The sequence below is a fragment of the Salvelinus alpinus genome, chromosome 8 (assembly GCF_045679555.1).
Source record: "Salvelinus alpinus chromosome 8, SLU_Salpinus.1, whole genome shotgun sequence".
Lineage (NCBI taxonomy): Eukaryota > Metazoa > Chordata > Actinopteri > Salmoniformes > Salmonidae > Salvelinus > Salvelinus alpinus.
The window spans coordinates 76429449-76456078 of NC_092093.1; the positions used below are offsets into that span (position 1 = coordinate 76429449).

Here is a 26630-nt window from a genome sequence, read left to right on the forward strand (position 1 = left end):
AATAAGCCATGTCTCACCTCTCTTCTCTAGAATAAGCCATGTCTCACCTCTCTTCTCTAAAATAAGCCATGTCTCCCCTCTTCTCTCTAAGATATGCCATGTCTCACCTCTTCTCTCTTTTATTTATTTATTCTTCTCTCTAAAATAATCCATGTCTCATCTCTCTTCTCTAAGATACGCCATGTCTCACCTCTCTTCTCTAAAATAAGCCATGTCTCACCTCTCTTCTCTAAAATAATCTATGTCTCCCCTCTCTCCTCTAAAATAAGCCATGTCTCACCTCTCTTCTCTAAAATAAGCCATGTCTCACCTCTCTTCTCTAAAATAAGCCATGTCTCACCTCTCTTCTCTATAATAAGCCATGTCTCACCTCTCTTCTCTGAAATAAGCCATGTCTCACCTCTCTTCTCTCTAAAATAAGCCATGTCTCAACTCTCTTCTCTAAAATTATCCATGTCTCACCTCTCTTCTCTAAAATAAGCCATGCTTCAACTCTCTTCTCTAAAATAAGCCGTGTCTCACCTCTCTTCTCTAAAATAATCCATGTCTCATCTCTCTTCTCTAAAATAATCCATGTCTCATCTCTTTTCTCTAAAATAAGCCATGTCTCACCTCTCGTCTCTAAAATAATCCATGTCTCATCTCTCTTCTCTAAAATAAGCCATGTCTCATCTCTCTTCTCTAAAATAAGCCATGTCTCGACTCTCTTCTCTCTAAAATAATCAATGTCTCACCTCTCTTCTCTCTAAAATATGCCATGTCTCACCTCTCTTGTCTAAAATAATCCATGTCTCATCTCTCTTCTCTAAAATAAGCCATGTCTCACCTGTCTTCTCTAAAATAATCCATGTCTCATCTCTCTTCTCTAAAATAAGCCATGTCTCATCTCTCTTCTCTCTAAAATATGCCATGTCTCACCTCTCTTCTCTAAAATAATCCATGTCTCATCTCTCTTCTCTCTAAAATAATCCATGTTTCATCTCTCTTCTCTCTAAGATAAGCCATGTCTCACCTCTCTTGTCTAAAATAATCCATGTCTCATCTCTCTTCTCTCTAAAATAATCCATGTCTCATCTCTCTTCTCTCTAAAATAATCCATGTCTCCCCTCTTCTCTCTAAAATAAGCCATGTCTCACCTCTCTTCTCTAAAATAAGCCATGTCTCCCCTCTTTTCTCTAAGATATGCCATGTCTCACCTCTTCTCTCTTTTATTTATTTATTCTTCTCTCTAAAATAATCCATGTCTCATCTCTCTTCTCTAAGATACGCCATGTCTCACCTCTCTTCTCTAGAATAAGCCATGTCTCACCTCTCTTCTCTAAAATAAGCCATGTCTCCCCTCTTCTCTCTAAGATATGCCATGTCTCACCTCTTCTCTCTTTTATTTATTTATTCTTCTCTCTAAAATAATCCATGTCTCATCTCTCTTCTCTAAGATACGCCATGTCTCACCTCTCTTCTCTAAAATAAGCCATGTCTCACCTCTCTTCTCTAAAATAATCTATGTCTCACCTCTCTTCTCTAAAATAAGCCATGTCTCACCTCTCCTTCTAAAATAAGCCATGTCTCACCTCTCCTTCTAAAATAAGCCATGTCTCACCTCTTCTCTCTTTTATTTATTTATTTATTCTTCTCTCTAAAATAATCCATGTCTCACCTCTCTTCTCTCTAAAATAAGCCATGTCTCCCCTCTTCTCTCTAAGATAAGCCATGTCTCACCTCTTCTCTCTTTTATTTATTATTCTCTCTAAAATAATCCATGTCTCATCTCTCTTCTCTAAAATAATCCATGTCTCATCTCTCTTATCTAAAATAAGCCGTCTCCCCTCTCTCCTCTAAAATAAGCCATGTCTCACCTCTCTTCTCTAAAATAAGCCATGTCTCACCTCTCTTCTCTAAAATAAGCCATGTCTCACCTCTCTTCTCTATAATAAGCCATGTCTCACCTCTCTTCTCTGAAATAAGCCATGTCTCACCTCTCTTCTCTCTAAAATAAGCCATGTCTCAACTCTCTTCTCTAAAATTATCCATGTCTCACCTCTCTTCTCTAAAATAAGCCATGCTTCAACTCTCTTCTCTAAAATAAGCCGTGTCTCACCTCTCTTCTCTAAAATAATCCATGTCTCATCTCTCTTCTCTAAAATAAGCCATGTCTCATCTCTCTTCTCTCTAAAATATGCCATGTCTCACCTCTCTTCTCTAAAATAATCCATGTCTCATCTCTCTTCTCTCTAAAATAATCCATGTTTCATCTCTCTTCTCTCTAAGATAAGCCATGTCTCACCTCTTCTCTCTAAAATAAGCCATGTCTTAACTCTTCTCTAAAATAATCCATGTCTCACCTCTCTTCTCTAAAATAAGCCATGTCTCACCTCTTCTCTCTAAGATAAGCCTTGTCTCACCTCTTCTCTCTAAAATAAGCCATGTCTTAACTCTTCTCTAAAATAATCCATGTCTCACCTCTCTTCTCTAAAATAAGCCATGTCTCACCTATTCTCTCGAAGATAAGCCATGTCTCACCTCTTCTCTCTAAAATAAGCCATGTCTTAACTCTTCTCTAAAATAATCCATGTCTCTCTTCTCTAAAATAAGCCATGCCTCATCTCTCTTCTCTAACATAATCCATGTCTCATCTCTCTTCTCTAAAATAAGCCATGTCTCATCTCTCTTCTCTAAAATAAGTAATGTCTCACCTCTCTTCTCTAAAATAAGTAATGTCTCACCTCTCTTCTCTAAAATAAGCCATGTCTCACCTCTCTTCTCTAAAATAAGCCATGTCTCACCTCTCTTCTCTAAAATAAGCCATGTCTCACCTCTTCTCTCTAAGATATGCCATGTCTCACCTCTTCTCTCTTTTATTTATTTATTCTTCTCTCTAAAATAATCCATGTCTCATCTCTCTTCTCTAAGATACGCCATGTCTCACCTCTCTTCTCTAAAATAAGCCATGTCTCACATCTCTTCTCTAAAATAATCCATGTCTCACCTCTCTTCTCTAAGATAAAAATTGTCTCACCTGTCTTCTCTAAAATAATCCATGTCTCATCTCTCTTCTCTAAAATAAGCCATGTCTCACCTCTCTTCTCTAAGATAAACCATGTCTCACCTCTCTTCTCTCTAAAATAATCCATGTCTCACCTCTCTTCTCTAAAATAAGCCATGTCTCACCTCTCTTCACTCTAAAATAAGCCATGTCTCACCTCTCTTCTCTCTAAAATATGCCATGTCTCACCTCTCTTGTCTAAAATAATCCATGTCTCATCTCTCTTCTCTAAAATAAGCCATGTCTCACCTGTCTTCTCTAAAATAATCCATGTCTCATCTCTCTTCTCTAAAATACGCCATGTCTCATCTCTCTTCTCTCTAAAATATGCCATGTCTCACCTCTCTTCTCTAAAATAATCCATGTCTCATCTCTCTTCTCTCTAAAATAATCCATGTTTCATCTCTCTTCTCTCTAAGATAAGCCATGTCTCACCTCTCTTGTCTAAAATAATCCATGTCTCATCTCTCTTCTCTCTAAAATAATCCATGTTTCATCTCTCTTTTCTCTAAGATATGCCATGTCTCACCTCTTCTCTCTTTTATTTATTTATTCTTCTCTCTAAAATAATCCATGTCTCATCTCTCTTCTCTAAAATAAGCCATGTCTCATCTCTCTTATCTAAAATAAGCCGTCTCCCCTCTCTCCTCTAAAATAAGCCATGTCTCACCTCTCTTCTCTAAAATAAGCCATGTCTCACCTCTCTTCTCTAAAATAAGCCATGTCTCACCTCTCTTCTCTAAAATAAGCCATGTCTCACCTCTCTTCTCTATAATAAGCCATGTCTCACCTCTCTTCTCTGAAATAAGCCATGTCTCACCTCTCTTCTCTCTAAAATAAGCCATGTCTCAACTCTCTTCTCTAAAATAATCTATGTCTCACCTCTCTTCTCTAAAATAAGCCATGTCTCACCTCTCCTTCTAAAATAAGCCATGTCTCACCTCTCCTTCTAAAATAAGCCATGTCTCACCTCTTCTCTCTCTTATTTATTTATTTATTCTTCTCTCTAAAATAATCCATGTCTCACCTCTCTTCTCTCTAAAATAAGCCATGTCTCCCCTCTTCTCTCTAAGATAAGCCATGTCTCACCTCTTCTCTCTTTTATTTATTATTCTCTCTAAAATAATCCATGTCTCATCTCTCTTCTCTAAAATAATCCATGTCTCATCTCTCTTATCTAAAATAAGCCGTCTCCCCTCTCTCCTCTAAAATAAGCCATGTCTCACCTCTCTTCTCTAAAATAAGCCATGTCTCACCTCTCTTCTCTAAAATAAGCCATGTCTCACCTCTCTTCTCTATAATAAGCCATGTCTCACCTCTCTTCTCTGAAATAAGCCATGTCTCACCTCTCTTCTCTCTAAAATAAGCCATGTCTCAACTCTCTTCTCTAAAATTATCCATGTCTCACCTCTCTTCTCTAAAATAAGCCATGCTTCAACTCTCTTCTCTAAAATAAGCCGTGTCTCACCTCTCTTCTCTAAAATAATCCATGTCTCATCTCTCTTCTCTAAAATAAGCCATGTCTCATCTCTCTTCTCTCTAAAATATGCCATGTCTCACCTCTCTTCTCTAAAATAATCCATGTCTCATCTCTCTTCTCTCTAAAATAATCCATGTTTCATCTCTCTTCTCTCTAAGATAAGCCATGTCTCACCTCTCTTGTCTAAAATAATCCATGTCTCATCTCTCTTCTCTCTAAAATAATCCATGTCTCATCTCTCTTCTCTCTAAAATAATCCATGTCTCCCCTCTTCTCTCTAAAATAAGCCATGTCTCACCTCTCTTCTCTAAAATAAGCCATGTCTCCCCTCTTTTCTCTAAGATATGCCATGTCTCACCTCTTCTCTCTTTTATTTATTTATTCTTCTCTCTAAAATAATCCATGTCTCATCTCTCTTCTCTAAAATAAGCCATGTCTCACCTCTCTTCTCTAGAATAAGCCATGTCTCACCTCTCTTCTCTAAAATAAGCCATGTCTCCCCTCTTCTCTCTAAGATATGCCATGTCTCACCTCTTCTCTCTTTTATTTATTTATTCTTCTCTCTAAAATAATCCATGTCTCATCTCTCTTCTCTAAGATACGCCATGTCTCACCTCTCTTCTCTAAAATAAGCCATGTCTCACCTCTCTTCTCTAAAATAATCTATGTCTCCCCTCTCTCCTCTAAAATAAGCCATGTCTCACCTCTCTTCTCTAAAATAAGCCATGTCTCACCTCTCTTCTCTAAAATAAGCCATGTCTCACCTCTCTTCTCTATAATAAGCCATGTCTCACCTCTCTTCTCTGAAATAAGCCATGTCTCACCTCTCTTCTCTCTAAAATAAGCCATGTCTCAACTCTCTTCTCTAAAATTATCCATGTCTCACCTCTCTTCTCTAAAATAAGCCATGCTTCAACTCTCTTCTCTAAAATAAGCCGTGTCTCACCTCTCTTCTCTAAAATAATCCATGTCTCATCTCTCTTCTCTAAAATAATCCATGTCTCATCTCTTTTCTCTAAAATAAGCCATGTCTCACCTCTCGTCTCTAAAATAATCCATGTCTCATCTCTCTTCTCTAAAATAAGCCATGTCTCATCTCTCTTCTCTAAAATAAGCCATGTCTCGACTCTCTTCTCTCTAAAATAATCAATGTCTCACCTCTCTTCTCTCTAAAATATGCCATGTCTCACCTCTCTTGTCTAAAATAATCCATGTCTCATCTCTCTTCTCTAAAATAAGCCATGTCTCACCTGTCTTCTCTAAAATAATCCATGTCTCATCTCTCTTCTCTAAAATAAGCCATGTCTCATCTCTCTTCTCTCTAAAATATGCCATGTCTCACCTCTCTTCTCTAAAATAATCCATGTCTCATCTCTCTTCTCTCTAAAATAATCCATGTTTCATCTCTCTTCTCTCTAAGATAAGCCATGTCTCACCTCTCTTGTCTAAAATAATCCATGTCTCATCTCTCTTCTCTCTAAAATAATCCATGTCTCATCTCTCTTCTCTCTAAAATAATCCATGTCTCCCCTCTTCTCTCTAAAATAAGCCATGTCTCACCTCTCTTCTCTAAAATAAGCCATGTCTCCCCTCTTTTCTCTAAGATATGCCATGTCTCACCTCTTCTCTCTTTTATTTATTTATTCTTCTCTCTAAAATAATCCATGTCTCATCTCTCTTCTCTAAGATACGCCATGTCTCACCTCTCTTCTCTAGAATAAGCCATGTCTCACCTCTCTTCTCTAAAATAAGCCATGTCTCCCCTCTTCTCTCTAAGATATGCCATGTCTCACCTCTTCTCTCTTTTATTTATTTATTCTTCTCTCTAAAATAATCCATGTCTCATCTCTCTTCTCTAAGATACGCCATGTCTCACCTCTCTTCTCTAAAATAAGCCATGTCTCACCTCTCTTCTCTAAAATAATCTATGTCTCACCTCTCTTCTCTAAAATAAGCCATGTCTCACCTCTCCTTCTAAAATAAGCCATGTCTCACCTCTCCTTCTAAAATAAGCCATGTCTCACCTCTTCTCTCTTTTATTTATTTATTTATTCTTCTCTCTAAAATAATCCATGTCTCACCTCTCTTCTCTCTAAAATAAGCCATGTCTCCCCTCTTCTCTCTAAGATAAGCCATGTCTCACCTCTTCTCTCTTTTATTTATTATTCTCTCTAAAATAATCCATGTCTCATCTCTCTTCTCTAAAATAATCCATGTCTCATCTCTCTTATCTAAAATAAGCCGTCTCCCCTCTCTCCTCTAAAATAAGCCATGTCTCACCTCTCTTCTCTAAAATAAGCCATGTCTCACCTCTCTTCTCTAAAATAAGCCATGTCTCACCTCTCTTCTCTATAATAAGCCATGTCTCACCTCTCTTCTCTGAAATAAGCCATGTCTCACCTCTCTTCTCTCTAAAATAAGCCATGTCTCAACTCTCTTCTCTAAAATTATCCATGTCTCACCTCTCTTCTCTAAAATAAGCCATGCTTCAACTCTCTTCTCTAAAATAAGCCGTGTCTCACCTCTCTTCTCTAAAATAATCCATGTCTCATCTCTCTTCTCTAAAATAAGCCATGTCTCATCTCTCTTCTCTCTAAAATATGCCATGTCTCACCTCTCTTCTCTAAAATAATCCATGTCTCATCTCTCTTCTCTCTAAAATAATCCATGTTTCATCTCTCTTCTCTCTAAGATAAGCCATGTCTCACCTCTCTTGTCTAAAATAATCCATGTCTCATCTCTCTTCTCTCTAAAATAATCCATGTCTCATCTCTCTTCTCTCTAAAATAATCCATGTCTCCCCTCTTCTCTCTAAAATAAGCCATGTCTCACCTCTCTTCTCTAAAATATGCCATGTCTCACCTCTTCTCTCTTTTATTTATTTATTCTTCTCTCTAAAATAATCCATGTCTCATCTCTCTTCTCTAAAATAAGCCATGTCTCACCTCTCTTCTCTAGAATAAGCCATGTCTCACCTCTCTTCTCTAAAATAAGCCATGTCTCCCCTCTTCTCTCTAAGATATGCCATGTCTCACCTCTTCTCTCTTTTATTTATTTATTCTTCTCTCTAAAATAATCCATGTCTCATCTCTCTTCTCTAAGATACGCCATGTCTCACCTCTCTTCTCTAAAATAAGCCATGTCTCACCTCTCTTCTCTAAAATAATCTATGTCTCCCCTCTCTCCTCTAAAATAAGCCATGTCTCACCTCTCTTCTCTAAAATAAGCCATGTCTCACCTCTCTTCTCTAAAATAAGCCATGTCTCACCTCTCTTCTCTATAATAAGCCATGTCTCACCTCTCTTCTCTGAAATAAGCCATGTCTCACCTCTCTTCTCTCTAAAATAAGCCATGTCTCAACTCTCTTCTCTAAAATTATCCATGTCTCACCTCTCTTCTCTAAAATAAGCCATGCTTCAACTCTCTTCTCTAAAATAAGCCGTGTCTCACCTCTCTTCTCTAAAATAATCCATGTCTCATCTCTCTTCTCTAAAATAATCCATGTCTCATCTCTTTTCTCTAAAATAAGCCATGTCTCACCTCTCGTCTCTAAAATAATCCATGTCTCATCTCTCTTCTCTAAAATAAGCCATGTCTCATCTCTCTTCTCTAAAATAAGCCATGTCTCGACTCTCTTCTCTCTAAAATAATCAATGTCTCACCTCTCTTCTCTCTAAAATATGCCATGTCTCACCTCTCTTGTCTAAAATAATCCATGTCTCATCTCTCTTCTCTAAAATAAGCCATGTCTCACCTGTCTTCTCTAAAATAATCCATGTCTCATCTCTCTTCTCTAAAATAAGCCATGTCTCATCTCTCTTCTCTCTAAAATATGCCATGTCTCACCTCTCTTCTCTAAAATAATCCATGTCTCATCTCTCTTCTCTCTAAAATAATCCATGTTTCATCTCTCTTCTCTCTAAAATAAGCCATGTCTCACCTCTCTTGTCTAAAATAATCCATGTCTCATCTCTCTTCTCTCTAAAATAATCCATGTCTCATCTCTCTTCTCTCTAAAATAATCCATGTCTCCCCTCTTCTCTCTAAAATAAGCCATGTCTCACCTCTCTTCTCTAAAATAAGCCATGTCTCCCCTCTTTTCTCTAAGATATGCCATGTCTCACCTCTTCTCTCTTTTATTTATTTATTCTTCTCTCTAAAATAATCCATGTCTCATCTCTCTTCTCTAAGATACGCCATGTCTCACCTCTCTTCTCTAGAATAAGCCATGTCTCACCTCTCTTCTCTAAAATAAGCCATGTCTCCCCTCTTCTCTCTAAGATATGCCATGTCTCACCTCTTCTCTCTTTTATTTATTTATTCTTCTCTCTAAAATAATCCATGTCTCATCTCTCTTCTCTAAGATACGCCATGTCTCACCTCTCTTCTCTAAAATAAGCCATGTCTCACCTCTCTTCTCTAAAATAATCTATGTCTCACCTCTCTTCTCTAAAATAAGCCATGTCTCACCTCTCCTTCTAAAATAAGCCATGTCTCACCTCTCCTTCTAAAATAAGCCATGTCTCACCTCTTCTCTCTTTTATTTATTTATTTATTCTTCTCTCTAAAATAATCCATGTCTCACCTCTCTTCTCTCTAAAATAAGCCATGTCTCACCTCTTCTCTCTTTTATTTATTATTCTCTCTAAAATAATCCATGTCTCATCTCTCTTCTCTAAAATAATCCATGTCTCATCTCTCTTATCTAAAATAAGCCGTCTCCCCTCTCTCCTCTAAAATAAGCCATGTCTCACCTCTCTTCTCTAAAATAAGCCATGTCTCACCTCTCTTCTCTAAAATAAGCCATGTCTCACCTCTCTTCTCTATAATAAGCCATGTCTCACCTCTCTTCTCTGAAATAAGCCATGTCTCACCTCTCTTCTCTCTAAAATAAGCCATGTCTCAACTCTCTTCTCTAAAATTATCCATGTCTCACCTCTCTTCTCTAAAATAAGCCATGCTTCAACTCTCTTCTCTAAAATAAGCCGTGTCTCACCTCTCTTCTCTAAAATAATCCATGTCTCATCTCTCTTCTCTAAAATAAGCCATGTCTCATCTCTCTTCTCTCTAAAATATGCCATGTCTCACCTCTCTTCTCTAAAATAATCCATGTCTCATCTCTCTTCTCTCTAAAATAATCCATGTTTCATCTCTCTTCTCTCTAAGATAAGCCATGTCTCACCTCTCTTGTCTAAAATAATCCATGTCTCATCTCTCTTCTCTCTAAAATAATCCATGTCTCATCTCTCTTCTCTCTAAAATAATCCATGTCTCCCCTCTTCTCTCTAAAATAAGCCATGTCTCACCTCTCTTCTCTAAAATAAGCCATGTCTCCCCTCTTTTCTCTAAGATATGCCATGTCTCACCTCTTCTCTCTTTTATTTATTTATTCTTCTCTCTAAAATAATCCATGTCTCATCTCTCTTCTCTAAAATAAGCCATGTCTCACCTCTCTTCTCTAGAATAAGCCATGTCTCACCTCTCTTCTCTAAAATAAGCCATGTCTCCCCTCTTCTCTCTAAGATATGCCATGTCTCACCTCTTCTCTCTTTTATTTATTTATTCTTCTCTCTAAAATAATCCATGTCTCATCTCTCTTCTCTAAGATACGCCATGTCTCACCTCTCTTCTCTAAAATAAGCCATGTCTCACCTCTCTTCTCTAAAATAATCTATGTCTCACCTCTCTTCTCTAAAATAAGCCATGTCTCACCTCTCCTTCTAAAATAAGCCATGTCTCACCTCTCCTTCTAAAATAAGCCATGTCTCACCTCTTCTCTCTTTTATTTATTTATTTATTCTTCTCTCTAAAATAATCCATGTCTCACCTCTCTTCTCTCTAAAATAAGCCATGTCTCACCTCTCTTCTCTAAAATAAGCCATGTCTCCCCTCTTCTCTCTAAGATAAGCCATGTCTCACCTCTTCTCTCTTTTATTTATTATTCTCTCTAAAATAATCCATGTCTCATCTCTCTTCTCTAAAATAATCCATGTCTCATCTCTCTTATCTAAAATAAGCCGTCTCCCCTCTCTCCTCTAAAATAAGCCATGTCTCACCTCTCTTCTCTAAAATAAGCCATGTCTCACCTCTCTTCTCTAAAATAAGCCATGTCTCACCTCTCTTCTCTATAATAAGCCATGTCTCACCTCTCTTCTCTGAAATAAGCCATGTCTCACCTCTCTTCTCTCTAAAATAAGCCATGTCTCAACTCTCTTCTCTAAAATTATCCATGTCTCACCTCTCTTCTCTAAAATAAGCCATGCTTCAACTCTCTTCTCTAAAATAAGCCATGTCTCATCTCTCTTCTCTCTAAAATATGCCATGTCTCACCTCTCTTCTCTAAAATAATCCATGTCTCATCTCTCTTCTCTCTAAAATAATCCATGTTTCATCTCTCTTCTCTCTAAGATAAGCCATGTCTCACCTCTCTTGTCTAAAATAATCCATGTCTCATCTCTCTTCTCTCTAAAATAATCCATGTCTCATCTCTCTTCTCTCTAAAATAATCCATGTCTCCCCTCTTCTCTCTAAAATAAGCCATGTCTCACCTCTCTTCTCTAAAATAAGCCATGTCTCCCCTCTTTTCTCTAAGATATGCCATGTCTCACCTCTTCTCTCTTTTATTTATTTATTCTTCTCTCTAAAATAATCCATGTCTCATCTCTCTTCTCTAAGATACGCCATGTCTCACCTCTCTTCTCTAGAATAAGCCATGTCTCACCTCTCTTCTCTAAAATAAGCCATGTCTCCCCTCTTCTCTCTAAGATATGCCATGTCTCACCTCTTCTCTCTTTTATTTATTTATTCTTCTCTCTAAAATAAGCCATGTCTCAACTCTCTTCTCTAAAATTATCCATGTCTCACCTCTCTTCTCTAAAATAAGCCATGCTTCAACTCTCTTCTCTAAAATAAGCCGTGTCTCACCTCTCTTCTCTAAAATAATCCATGTCTCATCTCTCTTCTCTAAAATAAGCCATGTCTCATCTCTCTTCTCTCTAAAATATGCCATGTCTCACCTCTCTTCTCTAAAATAATCCATGTCTCATCTCTCTTCTCTCTAAAATAATCCATGTTTCATCTCTCTTCTCTCTAAGATAAGCCATGTCTCACCTCTCTTGTCTAAAATAATCCATGTCTCATCTCTCTTCTCTCTAAAATAATCCATGTCTCATCTCTCTTCTCTCTAAAATAATCCATGTCTCCCCTCTTCTCTCTAAAATAAGCCATGTCTCACCTCTCTTCTCTAAAATAAGCCATGTCTCCCCTCTTTTCTCTAAGATATGCCATGTCTCACCTCTTCTCTCTTTTATTTATTTATTCTTCTCTCTAAAATAATCCATGTCTCATCTCTCTTCTCTAAAATAAGCCATGTCTCACCTCTCTTCTCTAGAATAAGCCATGTCTCACCTCTCTTCTCTAAAATAAGCCATGTCTCCCCTCTTCTCTCTAAGATATGCCATGTCTCACCTCTTCTCTCTTTTATTTATTTATTCTTCTCTCTAAAATAATCCATGTCTCATCTCTCTTCTCTAAGATACGCCATGTCTCACCTCTCTTCTCTAAAATAAGCCATGTCTCACCTCTCTTCTCTAAAATAATCTATGTCTCACCTCTCTTCTCTAAAATAAGCCATGTCTCACCTCTCCTTCTAAAATAAGCCATGTCTCACCTCTCCTTCTAAAATAAGCCATGTCTCACCTCTTCTCTCTTTTATTTATTTATTTATTCTTCTCTCTAAAATAATCCATGTCTCACCTCTCTTCTCTCTAAAATAAGCCATGTCTCACCTCTCTTCTCTAAAATAAGCCATGTCTCCCCTCTTCTCTCTAAGATAAGCCATGTCTCACCTCTTCTCTCTTTTATTTATTATTCTCTCTAAAATAATCCATGTCTCATCTCTCTTCTCTAAAATAATCCATGTCTCATCTCTCTTATCTAAAATAAGCCGTCTCCCCTCTCTCCTCTAAAATAAGCCATGTCTCACCTCTCTTCTCTAAAATAAGCCATGTCTCACCTCTCTTCTCTAAAATAAGCCATGTCTCACCTCTCTTCTCTATAATAAGCCATGTCTCACCTCTCTTCTCTGAAATAAGCCATGTCTCACCTCTCTTCTCTCTAAAATAAGCCATGTCTCAACTCTCTTCTCTAAAATTATCCATGTCTCACCTCTCTTCTCTAAAATAAGCCATGCTTCAACTCTCTTCTCTAAAATAAGCCGTGTCTCACCTCTCTTCTCTAAAATAAGCCATGTCTCACCTCTCGTCTCTAAAATAATCCATGTCTCATCTCTCTTCTCTAAAATAATCCATGTCTCACCTCTTTTCTCTAAAATAAGCCATGTCTCACCTCTCGTCTCTAAAATAATCCATGTCTCATCTCTCTTCTCTAAAATAAGCCATGTCTCATCTCTCTTCTCTAAAATAAGCCATGTCTCGACTCTCTTCTCTCTAAAATAATCAATGTCTCACCTCTCTTCTCTCTAAAATAATCTGTCTCACCTCTCTTCTCTAAAATATGCCATGTCTCACCTCTCTTTTCTAAAATAAGCCATGTCTCATCTCTCTTCTCTCTAAAATAATCCATGTCTCATCCCTCTTCTCTAAAATAAGCCGTGTCTCACCTCTCTTCTCTAAAATAAGCCATGTCTCACCTCTCTTCTCTAAAATAAGCCATGTCTCATCTCTCTTCTCTAAAATAAGCCATGTCTCATCTCTCTTCTCTAAAATAAGCCATGTCTTGACTCTCTTCTCTCTAAAATATGCCATGTCTCACCTCTCTTCTCTAAGATAAGCCATGTCTCATCTCTCTTCTCTAAAATAAACCATGTCTCAACTCTCTTCTCTCTAAAATAATCCATGTCTCACCTCTCTTCTCTCTAAAATAATCCATGTCTCACCTCTCTTCTCTAAAATAAGCCATGTCTCACCTCTCTTCTCTAAAATAAGCCATGTCTCACCTCTCTCCTCTCTCCCTCCTTCTAGGATTCTGGCTACTGGCTACAGGTGCACCGGTTGGAGCATGGGGACGGAGGCATACTGGATCTGGACGACACGCTGTGTGATGTGGCCGATGACAAAGACAGGGTGAGTCACGCTGTGGTCAGTGGGCTTGATACACCTCAGGAAGCTATTTGAGCTATTTCAGGGTAAAAGCATTTGCTTAGATGTCCTTCCTGCTTTGCATATACCCATGTTATGATGCATGTTGTGTTATAACTGGACCAATTAGTCTGCCACTTCCTGTTGTGATCCCCACAGTAGCAGCCAAGTGATGCCCAGGCTTACAATACTGGCAAATACAGAGGCATATTTCTCAGATGAATTCACAGGCCATTTCCTACCAGATGCTAGCTGTCTTATCTCCGCAAAATCGAGAACTGGAGAACAAAGTGAAAAAGAAAATGACAACGTCTAAAACTAGATATTTATGTGTAAAAATAGATAACTAAATTACTTAAATGTGACACGCTGCTGCTGCCTCTGGTTGAATGACTAATGAACTCTATAAAACAGAGAAACAGTCTTTGTAAACTTTGAAAGGGCGTGTTTTTTGGCTGCACTGTCTATTTACGAGATCTCTTCGCTTATGAAAATCTGTTTTCATATTTCTACTGAGCAGAATCATGAGCCCCCTGCCTGTCATAAGATGTCATTGCAGCCATACTTTATCTACAAACATGCTGCCGTTTAATGGCATATGGACAGTAGACGAACGCTGTTGACAGGGCTTCAGTGGTTTATGTGGCTCACAAAAGGGCTTGGGTAGTTAGGTGCTGTGTTAGATTAGATTACTAAAGGCACGTTCACACTGCCGAGGGCTAAATGCCTCAAAGCACTGGGATAAGGGAGGTTTGAGCTTGGGGCTAAGCAAGTGTTCACACGTGCACATTCTAAAGTGGGCTAGCACCAACCTTAACCCAGGGGCTAGCCAATCAGAGTTCCTTTGATACCTAATTTGAATATTCTACACCAGAAAAGGGACCGTTGGTTTCACTTAGCCCTACTTGTATGAACACAGGTTAAGCTAGCCCAGGGCCTGTCTTAACCTGGGGCTAAGAACAATGCAGTGTGAAAAGGCCTTAAGTGTTGAATCAGAGTGTAACCTGGTGTTATGCTACTGTCGAACAGAGATAGAGAGAGCTTTAGTAATAGCAGTAGAGGTCATTCTAATCAGCTATAGTAAGGTATAGGATGGGAACATTTGAGAAAACACATTCTCCATTTACATTTTAGTCAAGCCAAATATTAGCCCAAGGCCGTTGGACACTATTTACTTCTTCTAGTACACCCAGACTACTGCAGTTTCCTCTGGCAAACGTTATTTGACTGCTGGCTGGTACAGCGTGTGTGTGTAGGTATGTGTGTGTGTGGTTGCGTACATGTGTGCGGGTTCACTCTAGATTGAAAGCCAAACAGAGTGGGTAGAGAGACCATGCCACCTCCAGTTATGACGGTGGTGTTTCTTTAGACGTTGTGAGCCAGAGCTGTGTGTTAATCTCCGGCCTGTCGGAAGTGCTGCTGTTTATGGGACAGTTCGTCAACCAGACAGGTGCTTGTGTGTGTATGTGTATCTCTGAGTGTGTGCATGTGTGTGTGTGTGTGTTAGAGCGGTGGTCCGGATGCGTGAGCTGGTTTTTCCAGGTGGCATGCCATGCTTCTGTTTTCATCCCTCTCCTATCAACACAGTCTGCTATTCAGGCCCTGGGTTCTGTGCTATTCCCCATCAAACTCCCCTGCACATGGACAGGAAATAGCAGTGGAGACAATACGCGTAGCTCTGTCCTTTAACATCAGTGACAGTACAGTACACTGCTATACCCAGAGAGCCATACATAACATCTTTTAGTCATTTAGCAGACGCTCTTATCCAAAGCGACTTCCAGTTAGTGCATTCATCTTAAGGTAGCTAGGTGGAACAACCACATATCACAGTCATAGTAAGTACATTTCATCTCAATGAAGTAGCTATCAGCAGAGTCAGAGCTAGTACGAGGAAAAATATAGAATGAATATATATATATATATATATATATACAGTCGGTTAGGACATCTACTTTGTGCATGACACAAGTAATTTTTCCAACAATTGTTTACAGACAGATTATTTCACTTATAATTCACTGTATCACAATTCCAGTGGGTCAAAAGTTTACATACACTAAGTTGACTGTGCCTTTAAACAGCTTGGAAAATTCCAAAAAATTATGTCTTGTCTTTAGAATCTTCTGTTAGGCTAATTTACATAATTTCAGTCAATTGGAGGTGTACCTGTGGATGTATTTCAAGGCCTACCTTCAAACTCAGTGCCTCTTTGCTTGACCTCATGGGGAAATCAAAAGAAATCAGCCAAGACCTCAGAAAAAAATGCCTGAAGGTACGACGTTCATCTGTACAAACAATAGTGCGCAAATATATACGGGAAAATCTAAAGAAATCAGCCAAGACCTAAGAAATAAAATTGTAGACCTCCACAAGTCTGGTTCATCCTTGGGAGCAATTTCCAAACGCCTGAAGGTACTATGTTCATCTGTACAAACAATAGTACGCAAGTATAAACATCATGGGACCACGCAGTTGTCATACCGCTCAGGAAGGAGACGCGTTCTGTCTCCTAGAGATGAACATACTTTGATGCGGAAAGTGCAAATCAATCCCAGAACAACAGCAAATGACCTTGTGAAGATGCTGGAGGAAACAGTTACAAGAGTATCTATATCCATAGTAAAACGAGTCGTATATCGACATAACCTGAAAGGCAGCTCAGCAAGGAAGAAGCCACTGCTCCAAAACCGCCATAAAAAAGCCAGACTACGGTTTGCAACTCCACATGGGGACAAAGCTAATACTTTTTTGGAGAAATGTCCTCTGGTCTGATGAAACAAAAATAGAGCTGTTTGGCCATAATGACCATCGTTATGTTTGGAGGAAAAAGGGAGAGGCATGCAGGCCGAAGAACACCATCCCAACCGTGAAGCACGGGGGTGGCAGCATCATGTTGTGGGGGTGCTTTGCTGCAGGAGGGACTGGTGCACTTACCAAAATAGATGGCATCATGAGAATGAAAATTATGTGGATATTTTTTTATAAAAAAAAAAGTGAATCTTTATTTAACTAGGTAAGTCAGTTAAGAACAAATTCTTATTTTCAATGACGGCCTAGGAACAGTGGGTTAACTGCCTTGGATATATTGAAACAACATCTCAAGACATCAGTCAGGAAGTTCAAGCTTGGTAGCAAATGGGTCTTCCAAATGGACAATGACCCCAAGCATACTTCTAAAGTTGTGGCAAAATGGCTTAAGGACAACAAAGTGGCCATCACAAAGCTCTGACCTCAATCCTGTAGAAAATTTGTCGGCAGAACTGAAAAAGCGTGTGCGAGCAAGGAGGCCTATAAACCTGAATCAGTTACATCAGCTCTGTCAGGATGAATGGGCCAAAATTCACCCAACTTACTGTGGAAAGCTTGTGGAAGGCTACCCGAAACGTATGACCCAAGTTAAACAATTTAAAGGCAATGCTACCAAATACTAATTGAGTGTATGTAGACTTCTGACCCACTGGGAATGTGATGAAATAAATAAAAGCTGAAATAAATCACTCTCTATTATTCTGACATTTCACATTCTTAAAATAAAGTGGTGATCCTAACTGACCTAAGACAGGGAATTTTTACTAGGATTAAATGTCAGGAATTGTGAAAAACAGTGTTTAAATGTATTTGTCTAAGGTGTATATATACAGTATGTGTGATATATATATATATATATATATATATATATATATATATATATATATATATAATATATATATTTGTACCTGTGAAAGGTTTGGACACCTACTCATTCCAGGGTTTTTCTTTATTTTTACTATTTTCTACATTCTAGAATAATAGTGAAGATATCAAAACTATGAAATAACACATATGGAATCATGTAGGAACCAAAAAGTGATATATTATATATACATTTTATATTTGAGATTCTTCAAAGTAGCCACCCTTTGCCTTGATGACAGCTTTGCACACTCTTGGCATTCTCTCAACCAGCTTCATAAGGTAGTCACCTGGAATGCATTTCAATTGAATGATGTGCCTTGTTAAAAGTGAATTTGTGGAATTTCTTTCCTTAATAACCTCTAATTCCTCCCAAACCCGGATCCGGGAGCACCCCCCACAGTAAAAAAGCTGACTAGCATAGCCTAGCATAGCGTCACAAGTAAATACTAGCATCTAAATATCATTAAATCACAAGTCCAAGACACCAGATGAAAGATACACATCTTGTGAATCCAGCCATCATTTCTGATTTTAAAATGTTTTACAGGGAAGACACAATATGTAAATCTATTAGCTAACCACGTTAGCAAAAGACACCACTTTTTTTACTCCACCAGTTTTTTACTCCATCAGTAGCCATCACTAATTCGACCAAATAAAGATATACTAACCAAGAAACAACTTCATAAGATGACAGTCTGATAACATATTTATTGTATAGCATATGTTTTTTTAGAAAAATGTGCATATTTCAGGTATAAATCACAGTTCTACATTGCAGCTGCAATCTGAAATAGTGCCGAAGCTGCCAGAATAATTACAGAGACCAACGTCAAATACCTAATTACTCATCTTAAAACATTTCTGAAAAATACACAGCGTACAGCAAATGAAAGCCCAACATCTTGTGAATCCAGCCAATATGTCAGATTTTTTAAGTGTTTTACAGCGAAAACACAATATAGCATTATATTAGCTTAGCACAATAGCCAGAAACACAAGCAATTGACCAGCAGCACAGGTTAGCGATCGTAACAATACAGCAAAAGATATATAATTTTGGACTAACCTTGATATACTTCGTCAGATGACAGTCCTGTAACATCATATTACACAATGCATATAGGTTTTGTTCGAAAATGTGCATATTTAGCGGCACAAATCGTGGTTATACAATGTGATGAGTGGCAACAGGTCATGCATTCTGTCCGGCGCCATCTTGGAAAGGCACCTAAGTTTACGATTATTTATCGATTAGATTGACTAAAAAATACAGGTTGGACAGCAAATGAAAGATGCATTAGTTATTAATGCAACCGCTGAGTTAGATTTTTAAAATTAACGTTACTAGACATACAGTGTGCGTTACAGCCAGACTAGTGCCGCAATAACGGCGGACAAATGCGTTTACATTTTTCCACATAAATACGGAATAACATCATAAATAGTTCTTACTTTTGGACGAGCTTCCATCAGAATCTTGGGCAAGGTGTCCTTTGTCCAAAAGAATCGTTGCTTGGTTGTAAAATGTCGTCTTCAACTTCGGAATTAGCAGCTAACAATAGCCATGTGGAGCAGACATGCCCAAATCCTCAAAATGCAATACTAAGGAATTTCCGAAAATAGCAATATACTCGCATAAACTGATATAACTCGGTTTAAAATAACTTCGTTATGATGTTTCTAACACCTATATCGAATTAAATTACAGACGGATACATCTAAGGCCGATAACTGAGCTTTCCAAAATTTCATCCTGAGGTCTTGCTTCGCGTCATGACGAACGACAAAAAGAGAGGTCCCTTCGTTCCTTGGAGCTTTATAAGCTCTGAGATCTACGTAGACACTCCATTCCAATTCTCATTGGTTACTGACATCCAGGGGAAGGCGGGTGCAGTTCATGTCGACCCATAGGATACATACAGAGTTTTAAACTGATCTGAGAACAGAGCCTCGTTTTCAGACCTTCGCAGTTCCTGTCATGATTTTCGCTGCAGAACGAGTTCTGGTTCACCCACAGACATAATTCAAACGGTTTTAGAAACTAGAGATTGTTTTCTATCCAATAGTAATAATAATATGCATATTGTACGAGCAAGAACTGAGTACGAGGCAGTTTAATTTGGGAACGCTAAATGTCCAAGTTGAAACAGCACCCCCTGTAGTGTCAAGAGGATTGCGTTTGCGCTATTCAGTTTTGTTGTGACAAGTTAATGGTGGTATACAGAAGATAGCCCTATTTGGTAAATTGACCTATTCCATATTATGGCAAGAACAGCTCAAATAAGCTTTGACATTACTTTGACATGAAGGGCAGTCAGTCCGGAAAATTTCAAGAACTTTTAAAGTTTCTTCAAGTGCAGTCCCATAAACCATCAAGCACTATTATGAAACTAGCTCTCATGAGGACCGCCACAGGAAAGGAAGACCCAGAGTTACCTCTGCTGCAGAGGACACGTTTATTAGAGTTACTAGACATGCACCTCAGATTGCAGCCCAAATAAATGCTTCACAGAGTTTAAGTAACAGACACATCTCAGCATCAACTGTTCAGAGGAGACTGCGTGAATCAGGCCTTCATGGTCGAATTGCTGCAAAGAAACCACTACTAAAGGACACCAATAATAAGAAAAGACTTGCTTGGACCAAGAAACACGAGCAATGGACATTAGACCAGTGGAAATCTGTCTTTGGTCTGATGAGTCCAGATTTGAGATTTTTGGTTCCAAGCACCGTGTCTTTTGTGAGACACTGAGTAGGTGAACGGATGACTGTCCTTCAAGACTGTTAGAAAAGCATTCCAGGTGAAGCTGGTTGAGAGAATGCCAAGAATGTGCAAAGCTGTCATCAAGGCAAAGGGTGGCTACTTTGAAGAATCTCAAACATAAAATATATTTTAATTTGTTTTACACTTTTTTTGGTTAGTAAATGATTCCATATGTGTTATTTCATAGTTTTGATGTCTTCACTATTATTCCACTATGTAGAAAATAGTACAAATAAAGAAAAAACCCTTGAATGAGTAGGTGTGTCCAAACTTTTGACCGGTACTATATATGGCTGTGACAAGAGTATACCCTGCTGAGTTTAAAGACCATGAAAACAGTTCCTATAAATGTTATATTTAGGATCCTATGTATCTTGGCATGCATAAATGAAAGACAGTCCGTCTGTCTGTCTGCATAACTGCACTGATGCCATTGTCATGAGACTGACACATGCAGTACCTTTAAAAGCAGTAGGTCTGTTCACAGTAGTGGCTGTACGTGTAATGCTATGCATATCCACTGTACTGTGTGTGCACTGTGCGTCCCAACTGGCACCAGATTCCTGACATAGTGAACTACTTTTGATCAGAGCTCTATTGGCCCTGGTCAAAAGTAGTGCACTATATTTGGAAATTAGTGTAATTTGGGACTCCGCCTGTACGTGTTACTGCTCGCCAGTGATTATTGAGCAGTTTAAAGCTAACAGCATTGTTTAAGGCCTATATAACCTCCAGACTGACTGACTGACTGACTGACTGACTTACTGACAGGCAGGGTTGTGGAGCTGGTCGGCCCAGTCTTAAAAATAAGTCTAGGCTGCTTCCTTCCGCTTCTTACACAATGTAATTTTGGTTTGACTTCAAAACCAGTTTGGAGCACAACCACCTCTGCCTTGACAGTAGGAACAAACAGAGTATATTAGGTTGTCTATACTAAATGAAGATATGCTTTTTAGTATACCTCTTTCTTTACAACCTTTACCTATAGCAGAATTGGATTACGTCCCAAATGACACCCTAATCCCTATTTAGTGAACTATTTGACCAGGGCTCTGGTCTAAAGTAGTGGACTATATAGAGAATAGAGTGCCATTTCAGACCTAGTTCTGGTTATCTTTCCAGTCTGTGCTCCCGACCTTCGCTTCTCCAGCTTTCACAGGAAGTGTGATTGTAGTACAAGCAGGAAACTAATGCCAGTTGAGCGCAGCAGCGAGTGGCAACCCCTACATCTTAGTGTGGGTGTGGGTGTGGGTGTGGGTGTGTCAAATCAAAGTTTATTGGTCGCGTACACGGTTTTGTAGATGTTATCCCAGGTGCAGCTAAAGGCTTTTTCCCCCTAGCGCCAACAATGCAGCAATATCTGGCAATACAATAACTACACACATAATCAAACAGTTAAGAAAAAAAGAACAAGTTAAGATGTATCAAAACGTCAGAATCCGTAATATAAATATATATGTATCTGAATGGTGTGTAAAGAAAGTGTGGACAGTATATGAATAGACAAGTAGTTATATAGGATGAGCCATGACTAGAACACAGTATATACATATTTAGTGGGTAAAACAGTATGTCAAATGATTCAAGTGACCAGTGCTCAATGACTATGTACATAGGGCAGCAGTCTCTAAGGTGAAGGGTAGAGTACCGGGTGGTAGCCAGCTAGTGACAGTCTGTAAGGTGAAGGGTAGAGTACCGGGTGGTAGCCAGCTAATGACAGTCTCTAAGGTGAAGGGTAGAGTACCGGGTGGTAGCTAACTAGTGACAGTCTCTAAGGTGAAGGGTAGTGTACCGGGTGGTAGCCAGCTAGTGACAGTCTCTAAGGTGAAGGGTAGAGTACCGGGTGGTAGCCAGCTAGTGACAGTCTCTAAGGTGAAGGGTAGAGTACCGGGTGGTAGCCAGCTAGTAACAGTCTCTAAGGTGAAGGGTAGAGTACTGGGTGGTAGCTAACTAGTGACAGTCTCTAAGGTGAAGGGTAGAGTACCGGGTGGTAGCCAGCTAGTGACAGTCTCTAAGGTGAAGGGTAGCGTACCGGGTGGTAGCTAACTAGTGACAGTCTCTAAGGTGAAGGGTAGAGTACCGGGTGGTAGCTAACTAGTGACAGTCTCTAAGGTGAAGGGTAGCGAACCGGGTGGTAGCCAGCTAGTGACGGTCTCTAAGGTGAAGGGTAGAGTACCGGGTGGTAGCCAGCTAGTAACAGTCTCTAAGGTGAAGGGTAGAGTACCGGGTGGTAGCCAGCTAGTGACAGTCTCTAAGGTGAAGGGTAGAGTACCGGGTGGTAGCCAGCTAGTAACAGTCTCTAAGGTGAAGGGTAGAGTACCGGGTGGTAGCCAGCTAGTGACAGTCTCTAAGGTGAAGGGTAGAGTACCGGGTGGTAGCCAGCTAGTGACAGTCTCTAAGGTGAAGGGTAGAGTACCGGGTGGTAGCCAGCTAGTGACAGTCTCTAAGGTGAAGGGTAGAGTACCGGGTGGTAGCCAGCTAGTGACAGTCTCTAAGGTGAAGGGTAGAGTACTGGGTGGTAGCCAGCTAGTGACAGTCTCTAAGGTGAAGGGTAGAGTACCGGGTGGTAGCCAGCTAGTAACAGTGACTAAGGTTCAGGCCTGGGTACTGGACGGAGGCCAACTAGTGGTGACTATTTAACAGTCTGATGGTCTGGAGATAGCTGTTTTTCAATCTTAGACCCAGCTTTGATGCACCTATACTGTCTCCACCTTCTAGATTGTAGCGTGGCGAATAGGCCGTTGCTTGGCTGAGGTCCTTGATCATCTTCCTGGCCATCCTGTGACACCGGGTGTAGGTATCCTGGAGGTCAGGCAGTGTGACCCCGTTGGGCTGACTGCACCACCCTCTGGAGAGCTTTGCGGTGGCGGATGGTGCAGTTGCCGTACCAGGCGGTGATACAGCATGACAGAATGCGCATGTCTGGGCGTGTGCGCGTTCGCGGAAACTTACGTGCAATATAGTCGTGCTGCCTGGAACATAGCCCTGTTGAGAATGCCCTGGCACATACTATGCACCGGGGAAGGCCACTGTTTAAGAGAGGCAGGGAGAGACTCAATCCCCCCTAACATGGTTGTCTGTCCCTGGGGTAAAGGAGGAAGGTATATACCCTGTCAAGGCTGGTTAAAGGCTGTCTTTATATTCAACAGTGGTTGATTTGCATTTGTCATACAGTAGGTATTCCTGACTAGAGTCAGGTCTGTGAGGGAGGGTAGTTCAGGATAGGCACACTCCCTTGACAGGCATCTGTAACGGTTTAGATACTCAGGAGTGTGTTTGTAGGGTCTGCTTGTGACTGTGGTGCAGCAGTAACAGTGCCATCCATTCAGCTAGTCAATTATGTCACATGGACTTGAGGACATTTAAAGTGACTCTGCCCTTCAATTTGTCAAAATGGTTTTGGAAGACAGTCAGTGTGTGCGAACACACTCTGTTTGTTGGTTGGCCTGTAGGTGTGTTAATGTGGCTTGCCCCATGATGTGGTTTCATGGTCTGTACACTGTGTGTGTGTGTGTGTTCTCTGGTGTTATATGAGCGTGGTAAAACACCCATGTCATGTTATAGTCCTCACATAAGGCGTTTGCACTCCTGTAACTGGAATCACGTTTTCATAGTTAGTCATTGTGAAAGACCCACTCTCCATCTGCTCTTCCTATCCCTCCATCCCTCCTTCTTTCTCTCCCACCACATCTCTCCTCTTTCTCTATCTGCTCTGCCTATCCCTCCATCCCTCCTTCTTTCTCTCCCGCGACATCTCTCCTCTCTCTCTATCTGCTCTGCCTATCCCTCCATCCCTCCTTCTTTCTCTCCCGCGACATCTCTCCTCTCTCTCTATCTGCTCTGCCTATCCCTCCATCCCTCCTTCTTTCTCTCCCGCGACATCTCTCCTCTCCTCTCAAATCAAATCAAATTTTATTTGTCACATACACATGGTTAGCAGATGTTAATGCGAGTGTAGCGAAATGCTTGTGCTTCTAGTTCCGACAAGGCAGTAATAACCAACGAGTAATCTAAACTAACAATTCCACAACTACTACCTTATACACACAAGTATAAAGGGATAAAGAATATGTACATAAAGATATATGAATGAGTGATGGTACAGAACGGCATAGGCAAGATGCAGTAGATGGTATAGAGTACAGTATATACATATGAGATGAGTCATGTAGGGTATATAAACAAAGTGGCATAGTTTAAAGTGGCTATCTGCTCTGCCTATCCCTCCATCCCTCCTTCTTTCTCTCCCGCCACATCTCTCCTCTCTCTCTTTGTCTTTCTTTCTCTCTTTCTACGTCTCTCTCTCCCTCTTCCCCCCACCTATCTCTCTCTCTCCCTCTCTCTCTGGGCAGGGAGTGGGTGATGACCTCATTTGTTCCACCATCTGCTTATATTCACCTCTCTCTCTCTCGCTCTCTCTCTCTCTCTCTCTCTCTCTCTCTCTCTCTCTCTCTCTCTCTCTCTCTCTCTCTCTCTCTCTCTCTCTCTCTCCCTCTCCCTCTCCCTCTCCCTCTCCCTCTCTCTACCTTTAATAGAAACAGTATGCCAGCCGAAGCAGCCCAGAGCCCAGCCAGGGCCCCCAACAGGCTAACAGACCTGAAGAGAGACTTCCTTGTAGTTATTGTAGACTTGTGTCCCAAATGGCAGTCAATTTCTTATATAGTGCACTACTTTTGACCAGGGGCCATAGGGCTCTGGTCAAAAGTAGTGCACTATATAGGGAATAGGGTGCCATTTGGGACACTGTCTTAGATGATCATTATATTGATTTCATCAGGAGTAATGGTTGTCATGGCTATGTACTGTGTGAAGCTACAGCTGGTCAGTACTTTTTCTCCCAGCTATAGAGCGATAGATGAAATGCATGGGGTTGAATTTGATCTTAATGGTAGATAATTGGCGTAGCTCGTGGTGGAGTAATGTCCACATGTGCATGCCCACTCTCTCTGTGTATTTCATATCGGTACTGTAGGATTCAACGTTGTGGGTTTTCTAAGGATTGTCAGACCCAATCTTGTGCTCTTTGCGCTCAAACAATCAGGACTAATTACCAAACACTGTAGCAGACAGACGGTGTTGAAAGAATCCTTTTAAGACTAATTTAGCTAACCTTGAGTGAAACAACCAACAAATCTTTATGGCTCAGTCACCATGGGAACCAGGGAGAAGCTGAGCACTATGTGTGTTGATGTTGTTTGTGTCTCAAATGGCAGCCAATTCCTGATTTAAGTGCAGTACTTCTGACCAGGGCCTATAGGACTTTGGTCAACAGTAGTGTACTGTAATAGGGAATAGGTTGCCATTTGGGATGCAGACTCAGTGAATGGACAGTGACAAAAAGCTGTTATTTGCAAGGGTGTTGTTGCATATGGAACACTATCAGAGTTGAATGATAGAGGAGGTCATGAGCACCTCAGTGCGTCTCTTACCGTTGAACGTGTTGAGTCCACACCCTGCCAATACATTTGAATAGGAGGAGTGTGAAGCTTGGCCAGCATTCAGCTTCACGTTATACATCTAGGTGCTGGAAAATGTCCGTCTAGCTGTGGTTGGCTCAAGTCTGCTACCCAGACCAGCAGTCCAAAGGCCTGTAGACATTCCATGCTGTGTGTGTCCAGGAGTGTATAGACATGGTTGTCGAGTATTTTAGACTACAGCAGATTTTGTGCAGGGAGCTTTTTGTGCAGTTCTGTCTTTCAGTCTCTGATAGTCTCACACTGATTTCTCTCTCTCTCTCTCTCTCCCTCTCTCTCTCTCTCTCTCTCTCGTGTGCGCGCACACACTCAGGTTAGTCACATCGCACACAGAAAGGTTTTGAACATGTCACAGCGCTGAGTTAAGGAGAAGGCAGAAACAGGATTTTTCACCCCATTGCCTCGTCAAGTGGCCATTATGGGTAGTCGTGGTGACACTCTGCTCTGTCTCAAGCACCAGTAACAATCTCAGGATCTTCCCTACATGGTCTTGATGATTGGTTGATCAAGTAGAGTCATTAATGCTGATAGGCGTATGTCCCTAATGGCACCCTATTCCCTTTGTAGTGCATTACGGGCCCTGGTCAAAAGTAGTGCACTGTATAGGGAATAGAGTCCCATTTGGGACTTAGGTAGTATTTCTTTGTAACACCCATTTTCTATGAGCAAATAAATGACCATTGCACTGTCTGGGGTATCTACACAAAACACACATGGGTAATATACTGTACCATGCAATGTGGTTAGGGTTAGTGGCTGCATGTGTTTTTGGTCCAGAGCATGGATGATCTATGTGTCAGGTCTGTGAAATATTCAATCCGCCACCATTCCCCTCAGAACCACATGTAACATCTTTAAGATATACAGTAGGAGTCCGTTTGGACACACCTACTCATTCAAGGGTTTTTCTTTATTTTGACTATTTTCTACATTGTAGAATAATAAAGACATCAAATAACACACATGGAATCATGTAGTAACCCAAAAAGTGTTAAACAAATCAAAATATATTTATATTTGCGATTCTTCAAAGTAGCTACCCTTTGCCTTGATGACAGCTTTGCACACTCTTGACATTCTCTCAACCAGC

At 40.2% G+C, this 26630-nt stretch overlaps 1 protein-coding gene across 4 annotated transcripts in view; it reads left to right on the forward strand.

Moving 5' to 3' along the window:
* Positions 1–26630, forward strand: part of LOC139583730 (partitioning defective 3 homolog) — a 599078-nt gene that overhangs the window by 71839 nt on the left and 500609 nt on the right. For all 4 annotated transcript variants that reach the window (XM_071415128.1, XM_071415130.1, XM_071415129.1 and 1 more), the window contains exon 2: positions 13505–13606. In XM_071415128.1, the coding sequence (XP_071271229.1) occupies positions 13505–13606 (102 nt within the window). The remainder of the gene's footprint in view (positions 1–13504; positions 13607–26630) is intronic.